This window comes from Budorcas taxicolor, chromosome 14 (genome assembly GCF_023091745.1).
Source record: "Budorcas taxicolor isolate Tak-1 chromosome 14, Takin1.1, whole genome shotgun sequence".
In the NCBI taxonomy this organism is placed as follows: Eukaryota; Metazoa; Chordata; class Mammalia; order Artiodactyla; family Bovidae; genus Budorcas; species Budorcas taxicolor.
In genome coordinates this window covers 16,756,148-16,778,885 of record NC_068923.1, presented here as the reverse complement: position 1 = coordinate 16,778,885, position 22,738 = coordinate 16,756,148, and the positions used below count along the sequence as shown (strand labels likewise).

Genomic DNA, 22,738 nt, shown 5'->3' with positions numbered 1-22,738 from the left:
GAGAAGACTCTTGAGAGTCCCTTGGACTGCAAGGAGATCCAACCAGTCCATTCTGAAGGCAATCAGCCCTGGCTGTTCATTGGCAGGACTGATGCTGAAGCTGAAACTCCAATACTTTGGCCACCTAATGTGAAAAGCTGATTCATTTGAAAAGACCCTGATGCCAGGAAAGACTGAAGGTGGGAGGAGAAGGGAACAAAAGAGGATGAGATGGTTGGATGGCATCACCAGCTCTATGGACATGAGTTTGGGTAAACTCCAGGAGCTGGTGATGGACAGGGAAACCTGGCGTGCTGCAATTCATGGGGTCGCAAAGAGTCGGACACGACTGTGCAACTAAACTGAACTGAACCCAGGAATATGTACAACTCAATATCTTTATTTATTTGAGTATTTTTCTGAAAGAAATTCTTGTAAATTTCAGTGTACGGTTCTTACACATCTTTTCTTCCATCATTCATAAGTATATGATTTTTCAGTTGTTTCTGTAAGTGGTATGGCATTTTTTATTTCACTTTCTAAATGTCTAGTATTATATAGAAATAAAATTGGCTTCTTTATATTGACCTGTATCCTATTATGCAGCTGAATTAACTGTTCTAGTGTTCTATCTGTAAATTCCTTAGGGCTTTCTATGTACATAAAAATGTTTCAGGGAAATAAAGAGCTTTACTTCTTCATTCCTGATCTATGGACTTACCATAATCTATCTTCAAATAATATTATTATGCATTTGTATATACAGTTTAAGAACTTAACACCATATATTTCCATTTCTCCCTTTTACTCTATTTCTGTCATAATTTTTTATATCTTTTGAAACAATAAAATAGGTGTTTTTGCTTACAATATGATTAATTTTCTCCTAACAAAGGTTTTAAATTTCTAAGAATAAGCATTTTAATTTACCCATATTCCTGCTCTTTCCAATGCTTTCAAGATAGGAACCCTTGACACCTTCCACCTGAAGCACTTCCTTTAAGTACTCTTGCAGACCAAGTCTTGACTAGAGATGAACTCTCTCGACATCTGCCCCTAGGTCTTTATTTCATCTTCTTTCTTTGAGGATATTTTTGCTGGATATAAAATCCTAAGTTAACTATTTTCTTTTGCCAAGTGAAAGATAGCATCCCATGGTCTCTGGCTGTATTCTTTTCTGACAACCATTACTTGATGCCTACATTAAGTACATTATATAATGTCTATAATCATTCCTTTTGTTTCCATAGAGTGTACGCTTTTTGTCTGGATGCTTTAAAGGTTTCTCTCAATACAACCTGTTCACAGCAATTTGATTATGATGTGCTGTTCTCTGTCTTTATTCTGATTGGGATTTGTTAAGCTTCTTGGATCTGAGGATTTATCATTCTCATTAAACTCGAAAACTAAAAACTTGATGTACTCATTCAATTAAGGGTTCACTGATTCTTAAGGTATCATTCATTATCTCTGAATACTCTTCTCTCCAGAATTTTTCCCTGTTCACTATTTCTGGAACTCCTATTAGACATACATTAGACCCTCCTAACTCCTTTCACATTCTCCATCTGTCTTATGGAGACACATTCTGGGAGGCTCCTTAAGCTCCATCTTCCGATTCACTTAACCGCTCCTCACTCTTCAATCGCATCGAGCCCTCTCTTTAACCCATCTGCTCTATGCTTTTCATTCTTTTTTACTTCAATAGTTATGTTTCTTTAATTTTAAAGTTTTCATAATATCCATTTGGTTCTTTTACAAATCTGCCTGCTTTAGTTTCATACTTGCGGCTTCATTTCTTCTGCTACCCTCCAGCTCATTTCCAACAGGCCTATTTAAAAGCCGCTTTCAGTCTATCCTATTATTTGTGGGTCTTGAGGCACAGATTCTCCCAATCTGTTGCACCTGTAGATTCCCCTTCATGACAGTCCGTCTCCTCTTATAGTCTGTGGTCTCTGACTGTGCTCATCCTCTGCAGAAATGATCTCATGTGGAAAGTTCATGTGTCTCTGGCTGAATTTCTATAGAGCAGTTTTAGACCTGACTTGGTTGCTCCTTGCAGACCGCAGTGAAGCACTGACTTCCTATAACTCTGCATGCCCGTGGTGCTGGGCTATGGCTTGCTTCCTGGCCAATCCCTCAATCTGCGTGCAGACTTTCCCAGTCCAATTTCAGGGAAGCCTTTGTGAACTCGGCAGCAAAGGCCTGCAGCCTGGAACCCCTTCTCCACGTCACCATCAGAAGCCCAGTGCTGGTGGGCGAAGTCCCACACAAGGAGGTAATCTGGCGTTAGCGTGAATTTCCTTTCTGTTCTGGAAGCTGGAAATTGTACTCTCTAGGCTTCTAGTGCATGCATGTATCAAAAAATATTAAATTATAGTCTCCGGAAGGAAGCAGGTGAGTGTTTCAGAAGACTGTCAATCTATTTTCTACACATTCCAGCTAAATCAAAAGAATACAGCTTAGAAAGACTGGTTTCCAAAAATAACTGCCCACTACTTTAGATTCAATTTCACAAATATTTCTGAAAATGGCTACTTGCCCAGGCTGTTATTCAACAGACAGAAAACAGCATCACTACTGATGTACTGCTGCTAAGGTCTGCTAATTCTTAGACTGCATGGGTCTGCCTTCATGCTCACTTCTAAAAGATTTAGTGCACACTGATCCACTGAAAAATGTCGTTTTAGTAAATGCATCCTCAACCCCCCGTGCAGTCAGAGCACTTCTATCTCGTTCTCAATAAATACCTTCAGGAACTGGCAGGACAAACCCTTGTGCCTCTTGACTAGTGACTCCTGAGAGCTGACTGCAAGAAACTTCAAATTCTAAAAGCACATCCTGGTGGCAATCAGGACCACCTTGACCTGGCCCTCCTCTTAACCCTGTGACAAGGCTGGACCCTTCCTGCGCCTGCCAGGCCTGTAGAAACAGCCAAGGACATCATCTCCTGAGCAGTGCCGGCAACTGTGCCACCACAATGAAGAAGCGGGACGGCAGCGAACAGAAGCAGCGCCCAAGTTTGCTGAGACATCAGACAGCATCTAAGAGAACCCCCTCTGTAAGAATCCCCGGCGTACCATAGGCGGCTCTTTTTCTATTTCATAGGGCTACATGTTCTTTAAAAAGCAATATATGGAGGGAAGGACTGGAGAAAATTCCCCCCAGTCTGACACAGGCTGTGTGACTGGCAACAGCAGTGCTCGTTTCCGAGCCATTGTTATATTATAAAATTAACTAAAGTGACCTAATTCTTAAGCACTATTTTATTACAAAGTAAAACACGTACAAAACCTAAAATCTGTATGGAGCCCCAAATAGCCAAAGCAATCTTAAGAACAAATCTGGAAGGACCATATTTCCTGGTTTCAAACTGTATTAAAAAACTATAGTAACCAAAATAGAATAGTGTTTACAAAAAAAAAGAAAAAGATGCACAGGTCAATCCAAGCATCTACAGTCAATTAATTTACAATAAAGGTGTGAAAAACAGACAATGGGAAAAGTACCATGACTCCTTTAACCCCAGAAAAGTGTGTTTATCTTCTGAGTTTCTGATTCACGTTCCTGACGCCCCGTAAATGCTGGTGTCCCCAGCAAAGGGACCCACCTTTGCTCCTGTTTATGTCTCTCATTCATCCCAAGGAATTGGCACAATTCAGCCTCTATCCACAGGCTGGTCATCCCTAACTGACTTCACCAGCCTGAAGCTCCCCCGGAGCTGCAGTTGAAATTTACTCCTTTAATAAGCCATGTCCACCTGGATGTCCAGCAGGCAGCCCTCTAGCCACCCAAACACCCTCTGAAATCTGTCCTTCCCAACTGTCACTATGGGGGGGGGGGGGGGGTACCGGTGACACACCATCTCCATCTGCCACATGGCAACTCCCAACTGCTTCCAGAACCCACCACACACACGAGAACTGGTTTTCAATCCCCTCCTCTCTACCCGCAGTAAGAATCATCGACCCCTGGGCTTTTTTGCAGCCTCCTAAATGGCCTGACACATGCCTGGCATGTGAGAGAAAGCAGGAAGAATGGACCATTTTCCTCCTGCCAGCCTCGCTCCCCAGCTGCACAGGGGGACGGCCCTGAAGTAAGAGCCGCTCCAGAACTCCTTGCTCACGAGGCTCTGCCGGTGCACTATTCCATGAGATTAGCTGCTGCTGTCAAAGTGTGACTGTTGTGACAAACTAGCAACCCGAGCGTCAAACCAGCAGAGTCAAGCTATGAATCATGGTGCAGTTCTGTCGGGCAGTGACTTAAAACTAAGCTTGCAAGAAGGTCTTTCATGCAGTGAGAAAAGTGTATGATCGACTTTCAGTGCAACGGGCAGAAGACTACGTTGTCCCTAAGGTCTGACCTCAGCCACATGAGAGGAGACAGAGATGCTGGAAGGAAGGGCAGCGCAGTGGCCACAGCCCTCAGCTCTGCGTAGAGAGACGGCGGGGCCCACCCCGCCCTTCTGCTCTACACGGTTAACTTTCCAGATTTCTCCTACAAGGAGCTTCGTTACTTTTGTGATAGGCAGCACGCATGAAGGAACAAACTCCAAGGCTCTGCACTGGGCTCACTGCCCCAGGCACAGTGCAAAGAGCACAGGCCTTTGGGGGAGAGAGCCGAGGTCTGAATCTACTCTCTCCCACCACCTCCCCCAGGAAGAAATCACCCCCAGCCTGAGACTCCCACCTCTGAGGTGGGCATCCACCTTCCACCTCTGCCCACACACAGCAGGCATCTGACGAGATACCCCTGGCCCCCTTCAGAAATGTTACACCTTAGAGCTGTGGTTAATCAAGAGACTCTAAGCCAGCTGTGCTTGTTTCCCACCCCAGGCTTTCACACAGCTCCCTTGATGGGCTGTGACTGCAAACCCAGACAATGCAGGCCAAGCAGGCCGGAGACGTCGCCAAGCCCGGGAAAGAGGGTCCAGAAGACTGAAGCCAGTTTGTGTGGAACATGGCCTCAGCCCTTGCAAAACCGACCCGGCCAGGCTCACTGGAGGTACTAGAAACAAGACGCAGGGTATTCAACGGAACCTTTGCCACACAGGGGGCTATTATTAACCATTTTCCCTAACGTGAGTAACTAGCGGCCACTACTTACTCGGTATTTTCCCCAGGCTTCCCAGAAATGGCTTTTTTTTTTTAATTTAAATTTATTTATTGGAGGCTAATTACTTTGCAATATTGTATTGGTTTTGCCATACATCAACATGAATCCGCCACAGGTGTACACGTGTTCCCAATCCTGAACCCCCCTCCCACCTCCCTCCCCGTACCATCCCTCTGGGTCACCCCAGTTCACCAGCCCAGCCCCAAGCATCCAGTATCATGCATCGAACCTGGACTGGTGATTCATTTCATATATGATATTATACATGTTTCAATGCCATTCTCCCAAATCATCCCACCCTCTCCCTCTCCCACAGAGTCCAAAAGACTGTTCTATACATCTGTGTCTCTTTCACTGTCTCGCATACAGGGCTATCGTTACCATCTTTCTAAATTCCATATTTATGTGTTAGTATACTGTAGAAATGGCTTTTTAAATCGAGCAGGGAGACACCAAGTATTCTGCTGGGGAAGACGGGTCTCAGCCCGTGCCACACAGACTCCATTCTTGAGCTACTTGGAGAAAAGTTTCTTTACAACACTATCATAACTCCCTGGCTCAACAATCTCAAACCTGAAAATGCATTCCAAAGTGACTTTCTAATGGAGATTTTGGTTATTCCCCCCAGAAAAATACATTTCAATGACGCACCAGCACTGAGGCGTGGGCTCTTGGAGATCTCAGCTTACAATGGACTCCAGATCACTTCTAGCTCCTCCCTCAACAGAAGCCCAAGCTTAATTCCCACCCTCCCTTCTCCCACCCCACCCCTTGATCACGGACTGCACCTGGGGACTTGCTCCCAGAGACCTGAGTATGGAGACTATTCTGGCAAACACTACACCAGCCAGGCGATCAAAGTCAGCATCACTGACACAGGCAATGAGAAGGGCAAGTCAGGTCTGTCTCATTATAAGCAAAAGATCAAAGGCGCCCAAATGAAGGAACAGCCTACAAAATAGCTGACTAGCACTTCTTAAAAGCGTCAAGGTCATGAAATACAAGGGGACACGGAGGAGTGGTCACAAAGTGGAGGAGACCCGAGGCCTGGATTTCACCAGGCTCCTGCCCCCCGTTCCCGGGTAAACACTGCTGGCCACCCATCTAGCCTGACCAGGAACAGAACGGCTCCGGATTCCTGCACAGACGCCGCCCACCAGGTGGTTTCTCCTGAGCGCTCAGTCGATACTTGACACCTCTTCCAGAAAACACACCGGAGTCAGTTTCCATTCAGCTGTTCAGTGGCCACTGCGGACACTGTCACAGAGCATCTCTGGCTCCCAGGGACAGTTCTCATCTCCAACACTGTAACTCATCGTCTATGCATTCGGTCGGATGACAGGTCTTGATATTTAATGTGAAAACACAGTCATACTTTAACTGAGTCATTTTGATGCTGGTGACATATTTTTCCTGTTTCGTCTGACTCCCACTCAGGAGCGTGTCCAAGGGGAAGAGGAGAGAAAAGGGCAGCAGCCAGGGACAGGGTGAGGCTCCAGGGGAAGGACGGCCTCGCGCGGGTCCACAGCGGTACTCCAGGTCCGGGGGAGGGCCAGAGGCCACACACCTAACCCTGCACACCGACAGAGCTGGGGGGCGGGGGGCACTGAGGGAAGGACATGGGTGAGACCACGGACTCAGACAAGCCACTGTCGGCTCTATCAACTGTCAGGAAGCGAGAGCTCTGTGCCTCAGTTTCCCCATTTCAAACGGAGATATGGTGCTGACAGGCTACGGCTTCTCAGCAAGATGTCAAGAGTGCATCTGCGCGGAGCACGCCGTGACGCCTTTGCTGAATCAGTCTTCCACTGGAGCCTAACCAATCCCCACGACCTGGCAGCTAGAGGTTCCCCAGGGAGACGACGACAGGAACGAGCTTCAAAGACAGGACCTTTTCTCCACTGCTCTCCAAGGTGTTTGGAAATGTCAGGGAGCCGATTTGTCCCTGCTGTCACAGCACACCAAAACCCTGGGGTGCTCTATTGCTTCCACAAGCAAGTCCAAATTTCTCCTGCAGTTAAGCTAACTTGCAGTGAGATGCAAACGGGTGTCCTGGGCTGTCCTGCTCAGAGAGACCCCATTGGTGAGCAGCAGCCTTTAGGGCTCCAGGCACCCAGCAGCATGGTGCTCTCCTCTGGGAGAGATTTTAAATAAAATGGAATTACAGAGAGGTGAGGTGGGCAAAGGCAGGAGGCTGCCTATGGGCAGAGCTGCCGGTGAGCTTCAGAGCGGTAAGAGTAAGCTGAGCACGTCCTATATCTAAGTGCTCTTCTCTGTTTAACTCACAGACGTCCTACCAGACTGGTGCTAGTTGTCCCCCTTTTATAGAGGAGACAAAAAAGGCTCAGAGAGGTTAATTCACTTGCCCTGGGTGGCATAGCTCGTAAGCTAAAGGCCTTGCTCCTAACCACTGCTTCTCTGCAGCCCAATGAAATGTGTATTTATAACAAATAAATTAACAACTAACTACATTTGGTGAGACCTTAAACTCAAAGTTCTCTCACATCACATCATTCTCAAAACTACACCAGGTGGGAAAAAAAGAGAGGGTTAACGATATGATAACTCCCCCACTGAAGTTTAAAGAAACAGAGAGGAAAGCAGTATGTTAAGGTCACAGCATCAGGAGCAAGACCCGGGCCCAAACCGGCTTTAAGACTCCAAAAACCCTACTCTTTCCACGTCATCAAATTTAATTAATTAACATCCGAAATGCATGCCCCTTGACCTCAGGGTTTTGATCTGGAACTTCCAGAAGAGCTGACACCACCCTCGGCCAACACGGCTCTCCTCTCCTCCCCGTATCTGGCCTGCTTTCTGGTGACCTGTGTGTCCCTCCATACTGCCGGCTCTTGGAGGGCCAGAAACACACCATCGGTCCTCCCCTGTGGCATCCGGTGCAGCACCAGAAGGCAGACATCGATCTCGGCCTCGGGCAAGCTTGCCACAGAGAAACCATATTCCAGACGCTTGCACGTTAAGGGAACAACGAGGAGCATGGTGGGAGCAGGTAACCGGTCCAAACGAGACAGCGAATTCAGGCTGGGAGCAGTGATGACTCAGCACTCCAATCAACGAAGCACAGACTGGCCAGGGAGAGCCCCCCGGGCATAGAGTCAGGGATGCAAGCGACCATCTCCACCACTGCCTGGCAGCACAACCTCACAGCATCACAACTCCCTCGGGCCTCATTTTCCCCAAGAAGAAAACCATCTTCCCCAAGAAGAAAGTCCGATTCCCCTGCTCTGGGGAACTGCTTGTAACAAAGAGCAATCCATCTTTCAACGATTAACGAGTCATGTCAAAAGGGCACAAGAATGCTGTCACTGGCCAAACCCATGACAAGTGGAGCAACCAGAAAAACGATTTTAAGGGATCAAAACACACTGAATCAATAAAAACCCAAGACCATAACGGATCTCAAAAAAGAAGAGTGAAAACAACCCTAATTTCTCACCATTTGAAGTTTTTAAACAATTTCTTACTGCAGAATTAGAAATCAAAGGGGAAAAAAAGCATTTTGTTTCTGTTTTTCTAGCAGGCGTTGTATTTCTGGGTAATTGAGTAGGCCCAGCAGTTGAGCTCAAAGTGCTACTTTGCAGGAGAAGGCTGCTTGATAAAAGGAGAAGACATAATAGACACAGAAAGTCATTTCATAAAACTTTAATGATGTTACTGAATCAGGCAAGGATTACCAACCGATTTAAAAGCACATGAGACACACGGTCAATGCCTCTGTGATGCTGCTAAAGCACTGATCTTCTCTAGTCGCAGGGGAAGCACAAGGTGGGCTCAGGCCATCGCCATGCTACCCAGCAGTAAGTTTTAGCCTTACACTCTCAACACTGATTCTTACCACACAGCAGCACCGATATTTCCGCAGGAGCCTCTGAAACACACACACCTTTCCACCACGTGCCCCCCCTGCCTTATGTCGGACCTCACCGTCTCTTATTAGCTAATGCAGGGCACAGGTCCTCCACACACAGCTTCCGCCAGATTTATTCTTAAGGATGCTTCATGTGTTTCAAGACTCAAATGGATGCTACAGCAAGACCAGGTGGGGTTTATTCCAAGAATGCAGGGCTGGTTTAACATTCTAAAATCCGTCAGTATAAACCACTTCATTAACAAACTAAAAAAGAAAAACCATACCTTCATCGCACAGGACATACAAAAAGCATTTGAGAAAATCTAATATCCATTCCTGATTTTTTTAAAACTAAGGCTCAGAAAGGTGAAATAATTGTCCGCTACATCATGGAACTGCTTTTCAAGTCACTCAAGGCCTGTTCTATAGCAGCTGATCACTATCCTAATATTTAGTTGTGTACTTTCTTTGTTGCTTCCTTTTCTCACAATTTTCTTCAGGGACTATTATTTATAAAGCAATGATTTTCTTTGTCATATATGCACACACATACATACACACACTCTCTATACCTATTGTGAGACATACATCAGCTAATTCTCCACACCCTGACTTCCGAAGAAAACCCCACACATGCAAGCTTTGCTTTACAATGCCAACAATTTCAGGCTGGAGAAGGTCACAGTGACACTGTTGCTCCTCCCTTATGGTCTCAAAAGTGGCTGCCATTGCCCCCATCAGACAGGCTGGATCTTTCAAGAGGCATTCGGGACTATGCACCGTGCGGTCTCCGCTACCCTTCTCCCAGCTCATCTTTAATTGCCATATTGGAACAGAATTGCTCCAAATATGTGAACGAAGCTTATGCCTCCTTGCTTTTGTCTAGGCTGGTCCCTCAGCTTTGAACGCCGCCTCCCCACTCCAGAACAAGGCTCCTCCCTTTGCCTGCCTCCTCCACAAGCCTTCTGCGACCCTCCTAGGCTGACAGCCAGCAGTTGGCACCAGCGGGTGCTAAATACTCTGCAGAGCATGGATGAAGAAAGATGAGCGTCTTCTGCCTTCGTGGGTTATGTGGGATGACAGACAAGCAACTGCCAACGACGCCATCCAGCAATGATGAGCTGACAGGGGCAAGTGCCAGCCAGGGGGCAGAGGGAGCTGGGGGGGTCTCCACACTGCGTTCTGTGACCTGCTTCACCCTCGGAAGCCTGCTGAGAGAGGGTGGATTATCTGCATTTCACAGACGACAGGAAGTAACCCACCCCCAAGGCTGACAACGCTGTTTATTCCGCGGCTGTCTGATGCCTAAATAATTTTCTCCCCTTTTTGCTTGTTTCAATAGTGCAGTTGTTTCCAGGTGGGGAGAAAGGGCAGGATTTTTTGTTTAACGTGGCTGCTCTTTAAACAGTTTTGGGTTTTCAGGGACTAATGAGATCACCTAAATGTGTATGACAGTACATTTTGTGAAACGACTCTTGTACTGTCCGTGGTCTGAAGTTCCCGTTTCCTTACTGAAAGCAAACACATTGGCTTTCTGTCAGTCCTTCTGAAAAACTGATCTAACTCAACTTTCCTGTTTGGCAAGAATACAATGGAAGTATACCTTTTCTTCCACTGTCTCCCTGGGAATTCGGGGTTCCTGCTGGTGAACCGCCAGGCTCTCTCATGACAACCAGGAGCTCACAGGCTGGGGGGCTTCAAAGAACCCCATAAGGCGCCACCATGGTCCGTCTCATCCCCTAGAAGGGCCTGGGCTGCATCTGGGTTTATGGATTCCTAGACCGGTGTTCCTTGACTTTCCCCAAATAAGCATGTGGATGCCCAGCTTTAATTTTAATTGTATGTTTATGTTAAGATTTCACCACAAATGTTTGTGAAAATGCCGTCTCAGGAGTCCAGGTGCTACAAATCAGTCCACAAGTTGACAAGTGGAAATGAGCCACTTAGCCAGCTTCCCTGGTGGCTCAGACGGTAAAGCGTCTGCCTGCACAATGCGGGAGAGAACTGGGTTCGATCCCTGGGTCGGGAAGATCCCCTGGAGAAGGAAATGGCAGCCCACTCCAGTACTCTTGCTTGGAAAATCCCATGGATGGAGGAGTCTGGTAGGCTACAGTCCATGGGGTCGCGAAGAGCCGGACATGACTCAGCGACTTCACATCAGCCAGCTTCCCATGTGCCAGGCTCTGAGCTAATCCCAGGTCACGAGGCATATGAGAGAGGTCCAGAACTGCCTACAGTCCAGTCCTGCAGGCAGTAAAAAAAAAAAAAAAAAAAAGCTAAATCGAAAACATCTCATGCCTGACGGCAGTGGTCCTCAAAGCGTGCTCCCCCCAGCCAGCAGCAGCCGCTGAGAACCTGTTAGAAACTCCCTCCTGGTGCCGACCAGGACCTGCTGAGTCAGAACCCGAGAGGGCTCAGCATTGCATCCCAACAAGCCACCAGGTGATTTGGAAGCAGCCACGGTGTGGGATCCAGCGCTAAAGGCCCTGCTGGGGTCAAACGTAGTTCATGATTAATAGACAAGGAGTGAGAGAGCACAGCAACAGGAAAAAAAAAAAAAAACTTGGCACATAGATAGTTCAGGACTCTGGCGCCCGCCGGTGATGTTCTAAGTAGTGCCCTGCCTGCCTCAGTGCGGGAAACCATCGGACACAGTCCGTGTGTGAGCGTCTCCTACAGACGGCCGGGGGTCCTCTTCCCTCCTCGACCTCCCCGCATGCCCAGCACGTCTCACAAGCTGACTGGCCATCTCCTCTGACAGAAGATACACTCCAGGACATCGTCCTGCTCCGTTAGAGCCCCAGCTTCCTGAATTCAGCACTGAACCGTTCCTCGCCAGGGGCCTGTCGGATGGAGGCAGGGGATGAAGTGTGCCGGGGGTTCAGAGGAACAGGGGTCTTCCTGGTGGACGAGGGCCTTCACCGTCTCATGGGCCCCTCGAGTCACGCTCCTCTGGCCCCCTCCATGACATCTGCTTAGAATTCCACAAGCAGAGGCCTCTTCACTTCTCTCACTGCTCCCTTTCTTACTAAGTTTTGAAATTGTTGAGCAGATTAAAGGATTCTTTTTGACACTTTTATGGTTAAACTTTGTAGAGTTTAAACTGCCTCCCTTAACTGTTCCTGGGAAAGATTAGAAATAATTTGGAACTGGATTGGATTTGCCATTCTGTAAGCTCTTCTTATCTACCAGGCTAATAGCAGACACTTTCCTCCCTACAAGAGCCCAGGAGGAAGGCTTATTATCTGCGTCTTACAGATTGAAAAGTGAGGGTCAGATAGGCGAAAGCTCATATTCACTGCTCTATAAATATGCCTTGAATCAATAGAGGATGTTTCGTATCCCATAATAAGTTTGGAAACTTACAGAGCATATACAGAGAGGAGGCATGATATTGTGGGAGCAGTGCAAGCTTTGGGATTTAGCCATCACTGGGTTTGAATTTTAGCTTCTACTTTGAAACTGCTTGACCTTGGGCATGGTGTTTAATCTTCCTGGGCTGTTCAGTAATTCCCACTCAAATACTGTGAAGCTGCATATGAGAAGTAATTGTAAACACTGTCTGAAAGTTCTCTGCTGCCACGTGCCAAGCCTCTCTGGCCAACACAGTCTGCAGCCTGGGCCTGCGCCTGCTTGCCATCCTTGGGCGTGTACTAATAAACAATCCATGAACAAACGGTCTAACACACTTTCTTTTCTGAGCTAACAAGAACCCTCCTCTGCTGCCCGCGGGCATCAAAAGGCTCAGAACCATTTCCACTCGTAACACAGCCTGATTAAGAAAAGATGCTGTTGCGTGACATAGGTTTTTTGTGTGTTTTTCTTGAATACATTTCTCTTAAGTTTTCTTAGCAGGTTCTCTGGTCAGTCCATTTATACATACAATTATTTAAACATAAAAGTATATGAGAACTTCATGAACATCCTATTGTTCTTTACTGTAAAGGCTAAAGTAAAACAAAATATTTCACAGGACATAAGACAGAATGTCATCAGGCTTCTAAAGAATTTCAAACTTTACCCTGAGACAGAAGAGACCTACCGTACTGCCCTGCTTTGCCTCACTGACGGAGAGAGCCTCTTTGGAGAAAAGAGGATTCCTATGGAGAGGGGACACATGACCTCGCTTTCTGAAATACCTGGATCCAGAAAGGTCTCCCAAAGGACGCATGGCCACAAGGAGCTCACATTTCAGGGAACCCAGGGGTATTAGCACAGGGCCAGGGGCTTCCCAGGTAGCTCAGCGGTAAAGAATCTGCCTGCCCAGCAGGAGATGCTGGTTCAATCCCTGGGCTGGGAAAATCCCTTGGAGAAGGGAATGGCTACCCACTCTGATATTCTGGCCTGGGAAATCCCATGGACAGGGGAGCCTGGCGGGCTATAGTCCATGGGGTTGCAAAGAGTCGGACATCATTCGGCAGCGACTAAGCACCAGCACCCTTGAAAGCCTTGGCAGAGAGGGTGACATCAGAACTCGGCCCTGGAAGAGGACTGGAGAAAGTGCCAGGAATCAAAGGCACTGAGAGAGACCCTCTAATCGAAGAGTCAGCACCCACAGGGCAGAATCGGGGGGCCCGCCTGGTAGCGGCCGGCGTGGCTGACCTCAGGGGAAAGCACACCCAGCTTTCACCTGTGAGTACAAACGGGGCTGTGGGGGCTTTGTGGGTCTTTATTATTTCCTTTTCTACTTTAGGTTTAACTTCCACAATTTTTCTGCTTTCTTCTGGTTGAGGCTGAGGTTTATTGATTGAAGGCCAGGCTTCTGTTCCACCACAAGCATTAAGCACTATAAATTTCTCCAAAAACACTGCTTCGGTGCCCTCTCACAGATGGTATGTCCTGCTTTCACTTTCACTCATTTCAAAGCCCCTTCTAACTTTTCATTTATTCTCTGACCCATGGGTTACTTGTGTGTCATTTTGTTTCCAAATGTCTGAGGGCTTTTCAAAGACTTTTGGTTACTGGTCTCTAATTTAATTCTACTACTGCCAGGATATGCTTTATAAAAAGAGACTCCTTTTATGTTTATTGATATTTGTTCTGTGGCCCTCTGCATATCAGTCAGGGCTCTCTGAAGAGACAGAACCACAAACCAACAGGGCACCAGTGTGGGCAGCTCTGTGCAGACATCTGGACAAACAGGCTCGTTTTAGGGAACTGGCCAATGTGATCGTGGTGGCTGGCGAGGTTGAGATCTGCAGGGCAGGCTGAAAACTCACTCAGGAGCTATGTCAAGCCTTGAGGCAGTATTCCTTCTCTGGAAGTCAGAGCAGCCTGGTGTGCTGCAGTCCATGGGGTCACAAAGAGTTGGACACAACTTAGAGGCTGAACAACAACAATTTCAACTGGTTGGATAAGGCCTACTCATACTATTAAGAATAATGTCTTATTTAAAATCAACTGGTTGTAAATATTAGTCACATCTCCAAAAGTGCTTTACAGCCATATCTAGACTCACATTTGACCAAACAGCCAGGCGCCACGGCCTAGCACAGTTGACACACAGAATCTAACCATCACAGCCCAGTATGGTGGGTGTTGGCAACTGTTCCGGGTGCACTGGAAAGGAACATATATTCTGTACTCAACTAGTGAGTGTTCCATAAATGTCAACTGGATCAAACTGACTGACAGTATAGTTCAAATCTTCTCTATCCTTACTCATTTCTGTCTACTTGTTCTATCAATAATTGAAGGATATTGAATGCTCTAGATTAATTTCGTCTTACAATTCTATCAGTTTTTGCTTCATGTATCTTGAAGCTCTGTTATTAGGTACATCAATATTTATGGCTTAAACTTTCTTGAAAAATTGAGCCCTTCATCATTATGAAAAGACCTTTTATCCTTGGTAATATTCTTTGCTCTGAAGTTTACTTTTCTCTGTTCCCCATAATGCCACAAGATTGGTGTAAGAATGGTGCATCTTTTTCCATCCATTTAGTTTCAACCTATTTTTGTCTTTATATTTAAAATTCATTACTTGGAGACAGCTGGAGGTGGGTCCTGGTTTTTTATCCAATCTGACACTCTCTACCCACAATTAGAGTATTTAGACCACTTACTTTCGATCTGCTTACTGATGCAGTTAAGTTTATTACTGATGCGGCTGAAGTGCTGTTTGTTTTCTGTCCCATTTTCCTTTGCTTCCTTTGCCCTCTCTTTATTCCTTCTTTTGAACTAATTAAATATTATTTTGCATTCAACGTCTATCTTCCTCATTGGATTGTTAGCTATAATTTTTTGCTTGTTTATTGCAGTGGTTGTAGGGAACTTCCTTAATATGATAAAGGATGTGTATGAAAAAGCTACAGCTAACATCACACTTAATGATGAAAGACTGAATGGTTTATCTCTACAATCATCCACATGGTTAGTACGATAAAGCAGGAAAAGAAATGTTATCTTGCCTGAAAAGAAAGAAGTAAAGCTCTCTGTTCACAGACAACCTGAACAGCTACTAAGAACAGTCTTGTTGGATTTAAGATTCACTACTTAATTTCGAAGGTTCCTCTGAGTTTTGTGCTCATGGGCCTATATTAGTGGACAGTCATGACCTGTCCTTTTGACAAGACAGGTGCAGGAGGCGGCGGCCAAACCGACACATCCACACGGCAGGACATAGACGGGCAGGGTCTGGGCGGGTGGGTGACACAGCCTGGCTCTGCCTGCTCTGTAACTAGGGCCTTTACCAGGCCCCTTGACTCACCTATCCAGGCAGCCCCCAGTTCTGTCCCTCCTCCCCAACCTATGCACTGCTTTTAATAAAACACCTGCCCAAGGGTGGTTTCACCGGATCTTCACTAACAGCCTCGTGAGAAAGAATTTTCTCCCCAGCTGCAGGTGAGGGGACTGCGGCTCGGTGGTTTTCAGGGGGCAGCCTACAGGCAGGGGCAGCAGTGCCGGCGTCCTCGGCTCAGACCCTCGCTGCCCGGGCAGAGGCCGGCATCACTGGCTCCCCCGGGAGGTGCCCGTGGACCCAGCTGCTGCCCTGAAGACAGAGCAGGCAAGGGTCAGAGAGGCCATGCTGAGAAGTCTGGCTTACAGCAACCTGACATCTCGCATGCAGCCACTCCGTGCCATCTGCTTCCAATCCGAGGGATCCTTCGGGCTGGTGGACGGGCGTGGAGTGGCTGAGGAGGGAGCGACTCTCCGTGGGAGTCTGAGGAAACACATGTTCTCTCCCCACTTCCAGAGGGGCTCCCCAGAAGCTGCGGTCACTGAACAACTTGTTTCCATGACTACACTGTTCCTCAGAGAGGATTTTACACGTTTAGCATGTTCCCAATTAAAGCTGTCCTTGCTTTGGGAAGGAGGAGGATGCACCAGGCTCAGCAGTGCCAGGAGACCCCACACGACGCCCCCAGAAGCACAGAACACCCACAGACACCCCTGCCCCACCGAGCCTCACGGGGGCACATCTAGACCACCGCGGACAGGTGCAACATTCCACAGGTTTGGACTCACCACACCCCTCACCTAGCACAGACCTCAGACAAGCCAGGGGGCTCCCTCTCATCAAGAAGGCTCCCGTAAGTCAGCACGCCCGCCCAACAGCACACCGACAGCTCGAAGAGGAGCCACGTGTGTGATGTGGGTAAAAGACAATCATGCCCCAGCCGCCACTGACAGCAGACCGAAGCGAGTGGGGCACACAGCCAACCGCAGAAGTAAATGCAACAACGCTGAGGGGCCTGACCCGGGAGGAGGGACACGGTGGTGGTCATCTCAAGACGGCAGGGAAGAGACAGCCGGGACCCTGGGAGGAAGCCACTTCCCCAGCTTCCCCTCCATGGCTCCCTGCCGACAGCCCCACCCGCCAAGAGCACCCAACGCCCCCTGGTCCCATGCTTCCCGCGCCTGTGGACCTCCATGCCTTTGCTCCCTCGGCTGGGATCTCCTTCCCCCATCCCAGGGCGTTTGGCCAGCATGAGAACCCGAGCACAGCTCTCAAACTTCTGAGCGAGGGTCTAAGTGACAAGGGACCCCGGCCGCACCAGCCTCCCTCCTCCTCCCTGCAGGGCCGTGAGTGGAGAGACTCCCCCTAATCCAGCTCCTGAGCCCTTCACCCACCAACGCGCCCACTGTCATCCAGGCGGGCGTGGTCCCCACCCCCCCACTCGCCGCGGCTTCACGGCAGGCGGCCTCGGGGCCCTTCCGGCGTGGTCTACTTTCACCAGGAGCTGCCCGCGTGGCTCCCGCTCTGTTGCCCCGCTGACTCTCAGCCAGGGCGGCCAAGCTCCTCTGACAGGTTGAGCCAGGCACTGCCCCGTTAGACGTGGCGAGTGTGAGCAGCGCCCCGAGAGGCTGGGCCTGCACGCGGCCTGCCCGACGTCCCCGTGGCTGACGCTGCGCCCGTCCCGCTCACAGCCGCGGAGACGCTGGGGCCCGCGCTCCACGCGCTCTCCCTGCGCAGGCGCGTGCGCCGCGCCCCAGACGCTGACGGCGCGAGGGCCCGCGCGCCGCCCTGACTCTCCCGGCGCTCGGGAGACAGCTCGCCTCCGGCCCCGGCGCCTTCGCGCGAACACCTGCTCCTTACGGTGTGTTTTCTCTGCCTCCCTTGTTGCCCACAAACCAACGCGTGGAAAAAGCTGCCTGAGGGTTAAGAAGCGTTTCTGCGATAAACACCTGAACTGAGAATAGTGACTCAACAGATACAGTTTTCAAGTGAACAAGAAAGAGGCGGGCGATGTCCTACTTCCGTCAGGACAGTCCTCCATTCAACCCACAAAGTCTCGAAGCTTCAGGAAGGCCGCGTCAGCAGCAGCACCACACAAGGCCCTGGAGGCTCCCGAACCTCACGGGGAAGGAGAAACACCAGCTTCCCACAAACACACATCTGTCGGCAAATACATCCTTCCTCTCCTTTCTGAAAAACACGCCAACTTTGCCGCCGAAAGGCGCGGGAGAAGCCAGGAGCGCCGAGCGGCTTGGCGGGCTGCCGGGGCCGACTCACCTTCACGTGGCCCGGCTCCCCGGGCCGGCCGCCCTCGGCCGCGTTCACGGGCTTGCTCTCCACCCGGGGTCTGACCACCTGGCGGAAGGGGCTGCACAGCGGAAAGCCGCTCACACTGATGCCGTCTGAAAGAGGAAGAGAGAATCGTGAGTCGGAGGTGGATCCGATTTCTTTTTTTTAATGTAGATTTTATTCAAAGATCACTAGCATCTGGAGCAGGGCTCCGGCGTGTTCTTGCTGCTCCATCTTGTGGAAAGGCCAGCCGCCTGGTGACTCTCCTGTGCACGCAGTCACAGCCGCTACAGATCAAAGCTGAGGACCGGCCGCCTCTGAGAAAGGCTGGGTGCCTTTCCATCTCCCAGCCCCTCATCACTGCCAAACCCGGCCCAGCTGCCTGTGCTTGGACGACACCCCCCGCCGTCACCAGCCTGCATGAGCTGCTCCCACAGCCTCCATTCCGGAGGCTGGCTTCACCTGGCCCCCTAACTCAGTCTGCAAGCCATCTCCTCTCCCAGTCCCAGGAGCCACTACGGGGTCAAAGGACTGTGTGAACCCCTGTAGAGGGCCCACCACCGCTGGCTCTCTCTCCGAGTCCCTGACGTCACCTGTCAGCCTAACCCGGGGACTTGCCCCGAAGTCCTTGGTCTCACACCCGCATCCCATCCGCCCAGAAGTCTTGTTAGCTCTCAAGGTGCTTCCTGAAACGACCTTCAAGGCTACCACTCGGGTCCGGGTCCCACTGCCTCCCTCCAGGGCAGCAGAGGAGGCCTCCTTGGCTGCCCCTCACGTTGCCCGTCCATGCGCCCCCACCAGCAGTCAGTCCACGGAAATGTCAGTCAGGTTACGCCCCTCCCGGACTCCCTGAGCTACTCAAAGGCCCTCTGGACAGCACAATGGCCACACAAGGCTGAAGAAAAATGCCACCCGCCCTCATTTCCAGACTATAAACACTGCTAACAGCAGTGCAGAAAAGTATCTTCTGTGCCCCCCAAAAACTGACTCAGTTATCAACTAGAAGCACTTCTAAATCAGACCGCCAGTTGTGAAGAAACGTTTGCTGGGAGCATTACCATGAAAAGTTAGTTTTTAAATGATTTGCATTAAGCAGAGAAGAAGCAGACCCAAAACACAATTTCAGGAAGTGGCTGCAGAATAGTTCATGAATCCCTCAGGATCCCAACAGAAAGTCGACAGAGCAGCAGAGCAACACTGAAACTCAGTGACAAGCAAGCCAGGTGCCAACGCGTCATCCAACCGGCGAGCAGGGGAGCACGAACCCCACGAGCAGCTCAGACTCAACAGGGACCGAATGCACTTCAGGAGAGCCTCCTGATCACAGCAGGTAGACCAGTCAGACCAACCCGGCCACCGAGAACCCCTAGAGCGCATGGACACGGCCACTTTTAAATCTCTTCAAGGTACTGGAGGGCTAACAAGACTGGGAAGAGCTCGTGTCCATGATCCAGGCATCAGCCTTCCCCAAAGGCACCTTCGGCTCCTGGAGAATGGATAGAAGGGCTGAGAGTCCAAGGAGAACCGTTCACACTCCCTGGATGTGATGGGGAAATAAGGACTTTCTGTAGCTCCTGAGGGGAGTGGGCCCTGGAAGCTCTGGGTGGGGACCCCAGAGGGCAACATGCTGAGCGAAGCGCAGAAAGGAAACACTGCGGCCCCCAGGACCAGAGCCCAGCTTCCATCAGGTCCGTACGTGCAACCGGACTTGGGCGGTTCTGCCAAAACACGTTCCCTGTCAGCCCTACCCTGCCCTGCATCTCCTCCTCATTCTGTGCACCTCTGACCACCGTCTCCGTGGATCCTAACACCCTACTTTGTCATCATGCGTCCCCAGCTGCCCTGGCAGACAATGCTCCTTCCTCAGCACCCCAGCACCGCCCTCACCCCAGGTGGCCCTGCATCCAGGAAGACCGGCTGCAAGGCAGGGCCTGGAGGACTCGGACGGGCCAGAGAACATGAAACGTCTATCACGAGGCTGGAACCTGGCGAACGTGCAACAAAAATAGCCATCATGATTATTACAACAATCGATACGCACGCCTGAGATCCCTTATGTGACCTAAACCCCTTGAAGACCAGGCTCTTCTCAATTTCACTACCGTGCCCCCACAGCAGCTGCAAAGGCTGCTGCAAGTCACAAACCCACAGCAAAACATTAAGTAAATGAAAAAAATCACAGGTCAAATTTGGCAGTCTACACACCACGGTCAACAAAAATTCCATCATCCCAAAGTCACATTCAATAATCAACTCAATTCTCCATTAACTGAACTTTCCTCATGTGTCCCTGTGCAAAGACCCATTTGCAAAAGTCAATCCAAAGTCGTGAGGTTTGAAAGAGCTTTTTCTCTCCTTCTTCTCCTTCCCCCAGCACCATGGGGATAATCTATAAAGCCCTCCACTACACCACAGTGCCTGCTGTGAACGGTAGCAGTATCATGAACATAGACATTTGCAAAACACAAACTCTACACTCTTGAGACTCTAGACACTAGGTCCAGTGGGGCCTGTCAGGGAGCTCCCAAGGGACGACCTCAGTCGTCCCTGCTGAGTTAAGGGAGGTGCCTGACGGATTTAAATGCCATCCCCTCACTCCCCACACACGGCCTGGGGTAGAGCACACCTCACCCCTCCCTGGGGAAGTTTCCATCACTCGTGACGCACAGGTGGCTGGCTCCCAAAGGACTGGGGTTCTTGTCTGCCTTGTTTCACACTTGTAACCGCACTGCACATGCCCTTTCTGCAGGGTCCAGGGGCTCCGTGCTACAGCAGGGAATGTCCTGAACAGAGGGCCTGTTTGTGCTTCCTCGTGGAGCAGCTCCCTCTCCACCCCAGGTGGTTCCAGGGGTGGCTCTGATGCAGCTGTGGTGAGAGGCAGAGACCTTTCATCAGCAGCAGCAGATCCAAAGGACGGACATGAGACGCCGGCAGGGCCTCGAAGAGTCTTTCTGAGACTTGATCTAGGAAGGGCAGGCAGGGTGGTTCCTCCTGAAGCCACAGGCTCTCAAGACACAGGCTGGGGCCTTCCTGCACCCGCTGTTCCCACCATACAGAGACTGAGCAAGCCACAGCACCCTGCGACCTCAGCGTGCTTGACTCAAAAATGGGATCCAATGCAAGGGAACTGGTGAGAAGTGGCACTGGAGGGCTCTGAGATGTCAGCCCTGAGCCAAAAAGGCTAAAAATTAGACCTGAAATTTGCCTCCTTTTCTGACAAAGACCTCAAAACCTCAGAGAAATCTCAGAAACCTGTAATCTTCAAGCTCAGAAGAAATATACACAAGGAAAGCTACTCTCTGACTTCATAGACTAAAATATTCTGCCCCCTGATCCAATCAAGAATGGAAAAGACAAGCGACATATAAATGATAAATGGGGACAGAGGTCAGCAGCTAGGGCGGGAGGCAGAAGCTGGCCTCCGGAAGGTGGCAGAGAAGTCCTTCGCCTGCGTGGGGACAGGGCCAGAGAGGAGGCAACAGAGGGCGGCAAGAGGCTGGATGGAGGCAGGGGTGAGCAAGGAGGGGCCGCTCCCAGCCGCGCGGATGCAAACAGCGAGGAAGCTCTGCTCAGCCGTTGTCGGCCAGTTTTCCTGCCAACCCAGGCTACCGCAAATAGAACAGAGAACAGACGGGAATGACAACTAATGGGGAGACAAGACCAAAAAAAGTTACTAACAGACGAAGGCAGCCTCGTGGGAAGACCGCTGCAGAGCTGGGCAGATTTATGAGGACAGAGGGTATTTAAGAATGGGATGAGCCTGGTAGATCATCGTGAATCAAACTGAGCGTTTAGAGAGAACTTCAGAGTTACTGTTTATAGTGCTCAATTTTTCTATTAAGAGCATCTCTGTGGGCAATTCAGAAATACAGTCTAACATGCTAAAATAGTAACATGTCTCTCGAAGTCGGCTGTATCCAAGCACGGTGACAACTGGGAGAGATGACAGCTGGAAGTGGGATGCGTGCGGTGGGGAGAAACAGCACACTCACGATAGAAACGCTGCCCCAAGAGGGGCTGGTGGCTGCGTGTCTCCTGTGACTCGGCACGGCACTGGGTACTCTGGACACGGCACTGACTGCTCCCCATGCTCTGCGAGGTGGGGTGGGCATGATCTTATTGGCTCTGTAGATGAGGGACTGGCGAGCCTGAGAAGATAAATAGCTTAGCAGTTCATGAGCAGCGTGGCGAGAACTAGAAGTCAGGACTGTCAGACTCATGAAGACCTAGCACAGCCGGGACAAGCAGCACACTTCCACCTTCCCATAAGCTTCCAGAAAACCTCCCGGCCAGGCTGCTCTGTGGCCAAAACCTACACAGCACCCCCTGGGAGGCCCCTCACAGTGGCTTAGCATCTGTCTCCGGCAGGGGGTGGGGAGGGCTGCTCAGAGAATGTGTCTGTTTTTGCACACTTTTGAAAGAGACACTAATGCCAAAGGCTGAATGCACATTTTTCTCACTGTTGCCAGGTGTGCAAAATAAACTAAAGCAGGATAATATACATCTACAAAGGCCAAAGGAGATGACCGTCTCCTGGTGGGAGCTTGTCAGGGCACGCTGTTGCAGGTGGGATGTATTTTGAAGATGCTTTTTAAATTATTCATAAAGCCCATGGGTGCCAAAAAGCCCATCTGGCGATCATAAAACATCCTCAGGAAAACCAAAGCAGGAGAAACATTTGGCTCAGGAATCAGGCAACACTCGGCCTCAATCTTCACAGAGAAAGTGGTGTGTTCATTCATTCAGAAACTTTGGGATATGCTTAGGAAGAAAAATAATTCATGTAGAAAAGTGGCCTTTATATA

The 22,738-nt window shown here is 49.7% G+C and overlaps 1 protein-coding gene across 3 annotated transcripts in view; it reads right to left on the bottom strand.

Annotated features, from left to right (window-relative positions):
* Positions 1-22,738, bottom strand: part of TRAPPC9 (trafficking protein particle complex subunit 9) — a 387,984-nt gene that overhangs the window by 251,409 nt on the left and 113,837 nt on the right. For all 3 annotated transcript variants that reach the window (XM_052651547.1, XM_052651545.1, XM_052651546.1), the window contains one exon: positions 17,922-18,046. In XM_052651547.1, coding sequence (XP_052507507.1) covers positions 17,922-18,046 — 125 coding nt within the window. The remainder of the gene's footprint in view (positions 1-17,921; positions 18,047-22,738) is intronic.